Here is a 12,791-nt window from a genome sequence, read left to right on the forward strand (position 1 = left end):
CCGTTCACAGCTCTGTCCATCCAGAGCTCAGTCTAAACTCCGCCTTCTGTGGAGCAGGAGGCATGGGGAAAAATGTTGGACGGTATAGGCTTGATGAAACTCTGCCTCATTCACTAATGAGACCAACATGGATAGAATAATGATAATCTGTAGTGTTTTCTTATTGCCTGGATTTGAATCTGATGATTGATATTGTGCCTTTCATAATAAATTTTATATTTTCCAATCAAAGGTAGGAAACAAAGATTTATCTTCCAGGGTCCAGTCAGCCATGCCCCCAACCACGCCACCCCCCCCAAAAGAACAGAAACTCACTCTTAATTTTTGGTAAAAATTGAGAGGTCTGGTAAGGATTAATATTTTGGCCTGTAAAAAATATGCCTGGCCGGTTGATTTTTACGTCTACCGGCCAACTTGGCCGGTGAATCAGGAAGTTAATTTTGGACACTGCCTACAACCCGTTCTTTGGCTTTTATGTTCACCCAGCAGCACACAAAAACACACAGTTTAATGACCAAAACACAATTTGTAATCCACATATATTAAATAGTGGAAAATCAGTTCATAAGTGTTTGAACAATTGAATTTATGATCTAGAGACAGGAAGATGCATTCACAGAATGGAAGCCAGCGCAGTTAACATGGGATTGCACAATCCCAGGGGAGGCCAAACTCGCTGTGGCCTCACCGGCTTCGCTATGAAGCGCCACCAAGGATTTATGTGAAAAATAGCGAAAGTCTTAGATTTTAAAGAGAATATGATAAACAATAGGGAAATTAGATAAAAAAATAAGTTTTATTACAAATGACTGAGTGAATCACAATATATATTATGTTATCATTATTTCCATGATGACAGGCCTCACTTGCCTCCCCTGACTGCACGTCACTGGTCTGATGATTGGTTCAAAATAGCAACAGGAATTTCAGGTACTAGTAACAACTGGTTGTTAATGGTAGAGCAGGCAGCAAATACAACCAAAAGAGATTTGGTATGATGCATGGGCCCAAGACCACTACTGAACTTAGTTCCAGCCTCAATTCTTAAACTGTGCGTAACAAATGTAATGAACAAAACCAACCCCAATGATGCCAGTAGAGAATGGGACACAATATTTCCGCTTACTACAGTGAACCAAAAGAGACCATTTTTTCTAAAAAAGTAGCACATGGAAATTTCACCTGTATAAGCATGACAGGAAAAGGCCAGAAACTAGGAAATCTATCTAAAACATGGTGATTAACCATTATAACAGTAAGTCCTTATTTTAACCCAATAGCAAGAAGCGACATCTGGTGGTGGTGTGGAGATGACAGGTTGTTTGATAGATTACCAAGAAATGCTATAGGTTATTGTGCTTTAGTTACTTTGTTACTGCCTGTGTCTGTGGTCCCCATGACAGTCTAAGATCTAATCTCTCAGTTATCTAGTGTGGTTCCTGAAGCATGGAAAAGAAATAAAAGATCAATATCATGGCAAGGTGAAGCAAATCCAACTTATATAGACGCTATCGGTGTCCCTCGTGGAGTCCCAGATGAGTATAAATTAGCAAATCAAATAGCTGCAGGTTTTGAATCGTTTCTCTGCTGGTGGTGCATGACCAACAAAAATGTAGACAGGATCAATTACATCCACTACAACCCTGACTTCCTCACCAACAGGCCTCAAGTGGTGATGATAGAGAAACACACATCTGCTCCACTGATCCAGGGAATTCATTATTTTTGGACATTTATGCAAAGTCCACATCACTGGAACTTGAAGGTTGAAATTAATTGCACAGTATTTTACATCATCCAGTAAACTGACTGCTACCCGTCTTTGTAATGAGCATGAATTAACTTGAACATTTCAATTTGAACATTAACATTTTTGCTAATGACTATTTGCACACATTTAACTTCACATGAATTTTGTCTGATACAGTCATGAAATTGCACAGTAATCTACAACATCTGTAAAGGGACTGCTGTCTTTTTGACTCAAACATGAATCTTATTAGATGCTAAGGACTATTTGCATGCTTCTCAAGAAGCCTGCCGGTGCATTTAACTATTTGAAAACATTATCTTTTGTTGTGTCTGTGTGTTATATGTGAATCTGTGTGCAGTCTAAGTAGGTGTCTTACCAAATATTTAAGATAGCAGATAATGACAATAAAGAGTCTTAAATCTTCATGTACATAGTGTAGTAGATGGAATAAGAAACCTCATTACCACTCCAGTTTTTATTGACAGAGTTCTTTCTTTATTTACATCAAGAACAAAACTAGAGCTAACACATGAAAAACATCAGGAATTAAACAGTTCACTGACAAACTCAGAGTTTTCATTCAGAAAGGTTAGTGTAGCACCTCTTCATTATAAGATTTAGTGCTCACACGTAAAGTTGGTCAAATGCATATAGAAGTAGACAGAGTGACTCATCTCTCCTGGAGATTCTGAATAAAGATCTTCTCCAAAGTCAGGATTTTAAGAGTTTTCTTTAATTCCAATGAATGCAGCATCTGGATACCTGCAAGATGAAACATACACAGGAGGAGAATCGGGGTGTGATTCTATGTAGATTCAAGATGTAAACCTAAAATTATTATACACATCTAGGGATAACAACATTGAGTTATCATTTACACAAGGAATATATGGGTTCTAGCTGATGTTGTCATGATATTTTTGTGGGATGAACCCGGACACAGCACGCACACACAGAGCTAGTTCTTAAAAGTGAGTTTATTGAACAAAGAGGATGATGGATGATGTAAGGAGCTACAGTCTTTTACCAGACGGAGATGTAGGATGCAGAAGCTGGCCGGCAGGAGGAGTGCGGAGAATCAGACAAGGAAGGAACACTGGAGCCGATGACTTGAGACCAGGACGGAAACCCAGGAGTTGAGAACTTGAAACCAGGGCGGCTCACCAGGGGTTGAGAACTTGAGACCAAGGCAGCTCACCAGGGGTTGAGAACTTGAGACCGAGATGGAACCCAGCAGCCAAGCGCTCGAAACCAGGACTGAGCACAGGAGCCGAAGACTGAGACCACAGCGGAACACCGGAACCAGCGAAACCAGACTGCGGGCTGAGTTGGAAAGGGGTCTCTGGCTGTGACTTAGCTGGAGCAGTGTCTCAAGCTGAGACTGGGCTGGAATGAGGTCTCTGGCCGAGGGTGAGCTGGAACAGAGCTGAAGCAGAGTCTCTGGCAGTGACTGAACAAAAACAAAGCTGACAAATGATAGTGACTGAAACGGAGCAGGAGAAGAACACTACGGACCGGCAACGAGAACAGAATGAGGTGAGTCCATATAGAGGTGACCACAGGTGGAAACGAATCAGTGATAATTGCAGCCTGACAGGTGGAACCAATCAGGCTGCGCAGGGAAGAGAGAGAGGAAGGGAGGCTCAGCATGCAGCCTACAAGCTGCATCCTGGCAGATGTATTTCAACTGATTTGGACAATATTAAACTGGTCCTGGTAAATAACAACAAAAATAGTTTTGAGGTTTCAAGACTCACGTTAACCTTGATTTTAAAACCGTTATCCATGATTTCAAAATGTTTGCTGCCTTTTACACACTTTCACAAAACCAAAGAACACAATTCTGACACCTGCTAAATTATGCTTTACATTGCCCACAACAGTTACTGCTGACACTCTTTATCGCTGCAACAAGTGAATGATCATGAATTTTCTAATCATACTGACTGCTTAAAGTGCTTTACACTATAGGCCTGCTTCACCCTCACTAATGTGCACACATTCATGCAACAACACACAGGTTGGTAGGGGCTAGGTGCCAATTGCAAGCTAACTACTCTACCCATTGAGCCACAGTCAACGTAGGAATCAGTCAGTAAGCTGTCAACACCAACAATCAGCTGGGCTGTTCTAATGGATAAATATTTAGCACGCTCCCCTCAGTATTACGTCACTTAATTTTCAAGTAATGTTCAACTTGAAATGAATTTGGTACTACACTATAGGTCGTTATAGTTGCAGTAAAACAAATTCATTTGTTCTTTGGCAGTTTGTAAATTGTAGTATACAACCTACATCACAAAACGTTTTCCTTTAGTGTCTTAATGAATACAATTCAGAGATATATTCCTTTCAGTGTGTATTGCTAATAATGGTTAGGAGTTATCAATTAGCAGATCCCATTTGTGTTCCAACTTGCAACTAGAATATGGATTACTTGGGCTTGGCATCATTGACATCTGAGTCTAATGGAACAGATCATAATCTGCAGCAGTTCACATTTTGATCAAATTTAGAGAAGTCGAAATAAAGACAAAAGGGGAACTTTACCTTCTTAAACAACTACAATTTTAATAGGAATGCCATTTCACAAAATATTTGAGCTGCCTCGTAATATTGAGATGGGTCAGAGGTTTTGAGGAGGGGTCTGTTAAAATGTTATGAATATTCATTATTCTTCCCACTACCAGTGGACTACTCACTTTGTGTCTTTACTTGATTAAAAGAGGTGAGTTTTGTGGTAAGCACAGGTATTTAGAACACGGCCAAGTCAAAAGTGGGGCTGTCTTGATAAAACAATTGCAATGCCAAAGGTATGGAAGAAATTTGAACAACAGCCATATTTTTTAAGTTTGATTATGTTTGCATTAGATGATTATTTACATAAACGTCTTTGGTTCTTTTACAGAATTCTGAAACAGGTTTCAATCCATAACAATGACCTTCCAAAAACATTTTGTAAAAGAATGTTTTATGGGCATTTGGTCAGCGCAACTACCTGATAGAAAAGTAAAACCATGTTAAAAAATTTACAGTTTTATTTGTACCACTACACATTTTACTTCTCTAACAGATTTTCATTTTGCTTCACTTGAGATTTTGGGTCAAGGATTCCTGCAGTCCACTGAAAAAAACATAGACATGATAATAACAACAACAACAATAATGATAACTGGAAACGTTCAATTTGTGAAGAAATCGAAGAAGGCGCCCGCCTGGTGGTGCGTATAACTGAATTTATTTAATTGTTACTTGTAAAAAAAAATTTAACAAATAAATAAATTTGGGAGCGCCCCTTTGCAGCAGTGGGCCCAAGCGGCCCCTTAGTTCGCTTGTGCCTGGGACCGGCCCTGGCTGGCTGTCTGCAGCACGCAGACAGATGAGTCAGAGAGTATGTAATTGGATTAGAATGGAATACTTTGCCTCGAACAGCGCACGACCTTTCGGGAACCATAAATGGTAGAGACGTAATTTTTTCTGCGTTTATTTCGTAACAGATCAAGGAACAAGACAAGCTACGGGTTAATTGCTGGAAATATTTGAATAGAGGTGTGAAAAAATCATGAAAACATGTGTTTTGGATTTGCAGATGGCTTTTTGAAAACCTCTCCATAGGAAATGAATGGGGAGAGTTTGGGGTTGTTGCCGGTCTGAGGTGAAAAGGATTTGTCTTCCTGAAAACTAGCCGACAGGAGAAGGTCTGCATCGAAGCAGCATGGGAAATTGGTGTTATTAAAACATGATGAAATACTTCAATGTAGCATGAAAAAAATAAATATGTGAAAATGTTAAAGGCTTCAATACATGGTGAAATGTATTGATTTAAATTCAAAAATACTTATTTAAACCCAAGGAAAATTAAATGTTGGGTAAAAATATAACTTGAAATGGCGTGATAAGATAAATCTATAAATCCTACACCAATGAGGGTTACATTTCCTGAATCCAGACAAAAAGACCTACGATTTATAATTTATGTATGTAGAGTGAAAATTGAGCGAGTACACTGAAGTTGTTTGGTGTTTTTTGGTTAATTTTGACTTTGGGGTTGTTGCCAGTCTGAGGTGATTTGCGAAAAAATCTATAAGTCCTACACCAATGAGGGTTACATTTCCTGAATCCAGACAGAAATACCTACGTTTTGATGTATAATTTGTGTACGTAGAGTGAAAATTAAGCAAGTAAGCCAAAGTTGTTCAGTGTTTTTTGGATAATTTTGTCACCATGGTAACATGAAATGGCGTAATGAGAAAACGATAAAAGATACCCACATACCGTTTTCACTTCTGAATAGTTCAAAGATATATCTACAAACTGGAAGTTAAAGGGTGTTCGTAGGTGAAAGCATGACGACACAGTAGAGCGTAGGCTCCGCCATGCATTTTCAATGCATAGGCGGGCGGCTAATAATAATTACTAGAAAATTTCTAAAGAAATTTAATAAGGCTCCTGCCTTGTGGTGCATACCGTACCATAAAAAAATACTAACAGGAAGTAACATTGAGAATTTCAGGTTCCTAAGGTCTTCACAGCCGCGCAGCGGCCGTCAAAAAGGTGCCATGTTAAGTCAATGGAGCATGTCCCTGACCTCGTAGGAGCCTCTGGCTAGCAGCGTTATCATTGGAGACTTACTGACAGCTGCAGCCCTGTGTTACTCATCATTACCTTTATCATGTGGGGGACTGAGTGGAATGTGTGATTTTAGTGTCTTTGGAGCAGTTCTGCAGCATGTAGCAGAGGCAAAAACGGGTCAAAAATTAAAGTTTGACACCTCATAAAATAGACATGCTTTATCCGACATGGGCCAGATTTGTCGTGGAGCTTTCCTAAAAGGAAACACAGACTCTGTCAAGCAGAAGTTGGTAGGTCCTTCCTATAGTTACTTCTGGTTAGCAACATGCTAACCATTAGCCACTAACATGGTTGTATTCGGTATCACCGGGTGATGGTACTCAGTTTGGTCCAAGTCCTGTAATGGGATGTGCCTCTAATAGGGAGAAAATACATTTTTTATAATGTCACCATGGTAACTCAAAATGGTGGGTGGTACAAAAAAATACTTCATGGGAACAGCACACATGTTTTGATATACTCACTGTGGGGATTATAAGTCTCCCACACTGGGATTCGATCCTGTGATCTCTTCCATGCAAAGCCTCTACTTTGTGTCTGAGCTATACTGTAGCCATATATGGAAATGTAAAAATCCTCTAAAAATGGTCCCGAACAAATCGCTGTAGCTGAAAATATAAGAGATATCAAAATAATTATTTCACTGTATCAGCAGGCTTTTGAGAACTATGGTGCTTATTTTTGTTTGTACAAAAATGGGTGTAGGCACAGCAACGATGTAAAAAGTGGATCATGTGGAAGTATGCAGGTCCAAAGCGTTTTCAGGATTTTGCACATTCGCTACTCCCGAACAAATTGTTCCTGCAGCAAAACCGTAACAGTTATCCACAAAATTCCATTTTTGTGAGTGCCAGAAGGGTCTGGACATTCGTGTGTGAAAGTATCATGCCTGTACATCAAACGGTTAGGAGTAGCGGCAATGCGAAAACATGTATTTGGGATTTTCAGGTGTCATTTTTCAAAACGGCTCCATAGGAAATGAATGAGGAAGGATTTGACTTTGTGTGGCTCTGAGGTGATTTGCGAAAAATCTATAAATGCTACACCAATGAAGCTTATATTTCCTGAATCCAGACAAAAATTCCTACGTTTTGATGTATCATTTTTCTACGTAGAGTAAAAATTAAGCGAGTAATTCTGCCATTTTCTCCATTGATTTGTATGGGACTTTTTGCCGTGTTTTTTTTGGCGAATTCTGTCACCATGGTAACTCGAAATGGCGTGAAGTACAAATAGCACACTTCACGACATCGAGACGCACGTTTTGATATACTTTGTGGGGGTAGACCCTATGATTCTGGCTGTATTAACGGTGACGGAAGAAAAATAAATAAAGAAACCCTTATTGGGTGCATAGTAATAGGCACTGCCCATGCATTTGCATTGGAGGCAGTGCCGTTGAAAATGCTATGGCAGTCGCCTAATAAAAAAACCCGTTATTAGGTGCATAGCAATAGGTGCCTCCAATGCATTTGCTATGGCAGGAGCCTAATAAAGAAACCCGTTATAGACCAGTTCACGTGTGACGTCACGCGCTACATCCGGGTCCCGCAGGTAGGCAGAAACAGTACTGTTCTTGTCTACTACCATAACAAAACGGGTGAATTAGAGCGTGCTTTTAGTTTGTTTATTTTTGGAATCTAAACAATGCCTACGAATGGTTGTGCTCCCGGTTGCACACAGAGGCATTCCAAATCGTGGCATGTACGTTTCTTTCGTTTACCGAAGGACGAAGAAAGAAATGGATAATTTCAATGAAAAGGATGCAGACAGACAATCCCAAAAGACTGTGGGAGCCATCATACCACGACAGAATTTGCAGTCTACACTTCATCTCCGGTAAATACAACTTATTTTTGCATTAGTCATTGTTCTACTTAAATCATTATATGAATAAAAAATTAGGATATATATTTAAGTCAAGACGTGAACGTCCGTTTCGTAACGATATACGTACATGTACAATGTATGCAAACCCTCTGGCATGAGTCTGTGAAAAGGATTAATAAGACAAAAACACCAAAATAATCCTTTGTGAACAATGTTTTTTTTAACCTACCGGTAGCAGGTCTTCCTCTCTGCTGAGGCGCTGTCTGTGTCCGACTCCGCTTTCGTATGTTACACAAACATGTCTGAACATGTCCCGATATAAAATGGTTGTAGCCGTCCAGTGATTTCATGGCTTTCATGCACTCTCATGTGTATTGGCCTGGCGTGTTAATAAGGTAGCATTTTGCATTGCAAATGCTATAGCAGTCGCCTAATAAAGAGTCTGTTTAGAAATGCATAGTAATAGGTGCCTCCATGCAAATGCATTTGCATGGTGGCGCAAATGCATTTGCTATGGCAGGCGGCTAATAAAGAGACCGTTTAGAGGTGGATAGTAATAGGTGCCTCCATGCATTTGCATCCTCATTGCAAATGCTATGACAGGCCCCTTATTATTATTATTAACAATAATAATAATAATAATATTTTTTGGTCTCATAAACCAAGTGTTACTGTACCTCGGAGGAGTGCAGTAAGGCCCTGAAGACTCTGCTTCAAAACACTGGCGTCGTCCTCCAAAACAAACCTCTTGCCATCTAAGGACAAACAAAAACAAAATCGGCTTCTTGTATTCACCTTCTGATATCTGATGTCTTGTTAAACTTTAGAATTCTCACACAGGTCTAATGCAAAGGTCTTGTTTTGTTTTTAGTTTGAATTTATTTACAATTAAAAATTTTAGGCCTGGACTTCCTGAATAAACAAACTGGCCACATGGGGGTGCTATAATTCCAGGATTGACAAGGGCGCTTCATGAAAAATGTTTTTAGATTTCCCTTCGCAGATTTTCTCTTCTATAAGGGACATTGAAACCTTCAGGAAATTGTCTAGCAAGTTCCTTTTCAATGTTGCCACATGCTTGGCCAGGGTGAGGTATTGTGGTAAAGCCAGTATTTTACATCTGTTGCCCTCATCAAGTCCTGTAGCTACGCCTGGATGTTCATTTACATTCCAATGATAAGCAAAAGGTGATATATAATATGTATCTGAAGTTTTAGTTTTGCACCAATACTATTAGGCAACCAGACATCAGATTTTCAGCTCCTTGAAACCCATTGTGATGCTCAGTATTGCACCTATACAGACCTTTAATGTATTTGCATTGTACTAAATGGGTTGTTTTCAATGGACATATAGTATGTGGGTGAAACAGCCAACTCCAATTTCTTTCAAATTTTGGGTGAGGGGTGGGGGCTTACTTCGACTTTTATATCTGGTACTTTTATGCTTTTACTTAAGTAAAAGGTTTGCGTAGATACTTCTACAGAAGTACTTTTAAACCCTAGTATCTATACTTCTACTTGAGTAATAGATGTGAATACTTTTGACACCACTGGACTGGTCACAATTTGCATGGGATGCAAAACATGCAGATGTCGAGAGACTCAAAAAATTTAAAAACTTGTACTTTGCATTGTTTTATATTATATATATATATAAAGTAAAATGGCAAGTGTTTTCAGGACAACCACAGTTAATTAGAAAAAGATTTTGGTTATGAAATTGGTTTATAACATTAGTTTATCTGTACTCACACTTGCCCTTTAAGTACATCATGGACTGAGGACCCCAGTGAATATTGAGCTAAAATAAAAAAAAAGATAACATTTTACTTATAGGAGAGGGGGTAAAACAAAACTAGCAGTGGGTTTGGAAGCATGAGAGTTTTACCTTCTGAGCATGATAGGACTCCACAATCAGGGAAATTACCAAGCTGCATGTCCAGATAAGTGTGGCTTTTGTCTTCTGAAACAGGAATAAACAAAAGGAAAATAATGAAACAAGTCATGAAGCTGCAGCTGTTGTGCATTTAGTTTGTAAGGTACGTGTGCCAGGGGATTTAGGGGGAAAATATTGTAAGTGTTCCAATATTAAACAGAAGAGGTCCCTGATTCTTCTCTAAAAATAGTTTAGTTGTCCCACAGGGATGTGCACTAAGTCCTTTTCATCTTTACTCTCTCCCGGCACACAGCCATACTTTACCATTCTGTTAATTGAAAGGCCAACTCTGAACCATAAATAAAACACCAATGATCCAAAGGCCATCGTGAACAAGTACTGAAGGGAAAAAAAAGTTTGCACGAAGAACATAAAATGTAAGCTAAAAAGGGAAAGGAAAGTGCCAAAGAACAAGCCAATTATTGTGTTTTTCACAGATGAAAATAACCTAACTTTCAATGTTATTGCTTCAAGTGTTGTTTGAACACATTCAGCCTTGTTGGACGTACTAAGTGCCATTACATGTACACATTCAATTAAAGAGCAGGATTGTATATGCACCCAGATATTTTAGCATTTTACTTTTACTGCCATCAAGTGTATAGTTGCATATGCTCTGCTTCCTCTCTCAGATGAAAACCACTTTAACAAAGATCCCTAGTCCTATTTGAATTATTTATTTTACACTATAACTGTCTCTGCTGGAAATACATATATTGTAACATTTTAGATTAATCCATCCAACAATGATTCCCAGGAAACAGAAAAGCAGACAGCAGCCACCACAAACTGGGACAATAACAATAGCTGGGAATTTACTACCATCTCAGGCCACGCCACCACCAGCATAACGTTAGAACCTGCAGGTGTGTTTTGTGCTCTTATAAGATACCTGAAGGTTCCTGCTCTGGCTCCTTATTGAAACACTTTTCGGCACGTCCATGCCAAATTTTTAATACCTTAAAACCTTTGTTTATTTTAGTCAGTTTTGACACTTGGGTCTTCACAGTGAGATAACCTCCTTATTAAACTATTGTGCAGGAGAGACTACTGGCTGGCCTTTTCACTGTTCACCTCTAGTGTTTATATCTTACCTGCTCCTTTATGAAAAAAATAAAATAAATTTAATGCATTTTTCTGCATTAGTGGCCAGTGATTATTTCGTCTTCAGCCTCTCCCTCTCTGCTCGCCATTCTTTCTTTGTTTTTTTTACTTTCTCGCCCCATCTTACATGGTCTATAAGGGGTCTGGCGCACCACCTGCTGCGTATCTCTGTACACTGCATTTGATGCATTGTTGTGAAGTGCAAATGTAGTGGAGATTTTAATTTCTTTGCTCCACCTGCAGGCGGGTATGACGCATTATATGCGGGTTTTGCAGACAGGATGAGGAAGCGACAACTGTTTGTGAGGCTGACTAGAGAAGAAATTTTGGATCCAAAATCAAAGACAGTCGCACCCTAAAAATCTTCATCAGTGAGCGAGTCAGCATATAATGATGATGCTAATGTAGGCCATATAATACTGATGAAATGTATGCTTTAAGTTTAAGTTTGTTCAATATTTTATAAAAAGTCTTGTAGTTTTTAACTTCAACATTAAACGCATGTGACCATTTTTTAAAACATAAACTTACAATTGAAGGAAAGGTGGACTTTAACGCAAATTCTTAAACATTTAAATTTTAAAATACATTTTTTCGGTGCTTGAGATTTGCTTTACTGAAAAGTTACAGTTGAAAGACAAGCAGATGTTTTGAGTTGAAAATGAAAATGTTTATATTGAAATAAAAATTGATTGGGGAAAACATACAAGGAAAGTTTTCAGGAATAAAACACTTTTTAGATTGTTTAAACTTTAATTGTATTTTTGAAAACACAAATAAATTACCTCTTCAATGCTTCTTTGGTGTAAGAATCCATTACTGATTAAAATGATATTTAAAACACAGTTTGTGATTTAAAAAACAAAACATTTACTCAATATTCCTTTAAAAGAATAGAGCTTTTAGTTTTCTTAAAAAACATTGTCAAACTCTTGACTCATTTCAGGAACATCAGTATTGTGTGACATTTCATCTAATTTGTTTTGTAAAATTATAAAACAGACGCTGGAAAAAACAGCTTTTAGCCAAGGCAATACATAAAGAAAGACCTCCAGCAGCATTTCTTTAATTCCTCCTCTGCTGCTTTCTGTTGAAGACTTTTTTTCCCCCTTTGGAACACATTAATGCAGGGACACAGAACTCAAGGCATATATTTTGCTATAATAGCAAAACAGATTTTTTTTTATCATCGTCAGCTTTGTTTTTTAAATAATGCTGGTTTGATCTTTAAATGCTAATGAACAGCTCTGATTTCTGACCTGTATTTAAAAGCAACACTGAAAACAAGAGTTGATTCATTCAGGATTCATCATCACCACCTGATAATATTTAAGACCAACAGGTTGCCGATCAATTAGCCTTTTGCCACTTCAAACGTTTGCATTCTGATATTGGGACCACACCAACCATATTTAGTTTACACAAGTTGTCAAACCCTGGTATTTGTTATCTCAGCCATAGGATGCAAATGTAAACCATTTTTAGTAATTTTTTTTTTCTCAGAGCTTCAAAAGAATAACTTAGTATGTTAAAA

General features: G+C 38.4%; 1 protein-coding gene across 1 annotated transcript; it reads right to left on the bottom strand.

Moving 5' to 3' along the window:
* Positions 1-2,172: 2,172 nt before the first annotated feature.
* Positions 2,173-10,213, bottom strand: LOC118560134 (spexin prohormone 2-like; the record flags this gene model as incomplete). Its single annotated transcript, XM_036130879.1, has 4 exons — positions 2,173-2,515; positions 8,893-8,970; positions 9,970-10,018; positions 10,106-10,213. Coding segments are annotated over 4 exons (327 nt in total), but the record flags the coding sequence as incomplete, so codon positions are not given.
* Positions 10,214-12,791: the final 2,578 nt, after the last annotated feature.

This window comes from Fundulus heteroclitus, unplaced genomic scaffold, assembly GCF_011125445.2.
Source record: "Fundulus heteroclitus isolate FHET01 unplaced genomic scaffold, MU-UCD_Fhet_4.1 scaffold_39, whole genome shotgun sequence".
Lineage (NCBI taxonomy): Eukaryota > Metazoa > Chordata > Actinopteri > Cyprinodontiformes > Fundulidae > Fundulus > Fundulus heteroclitus.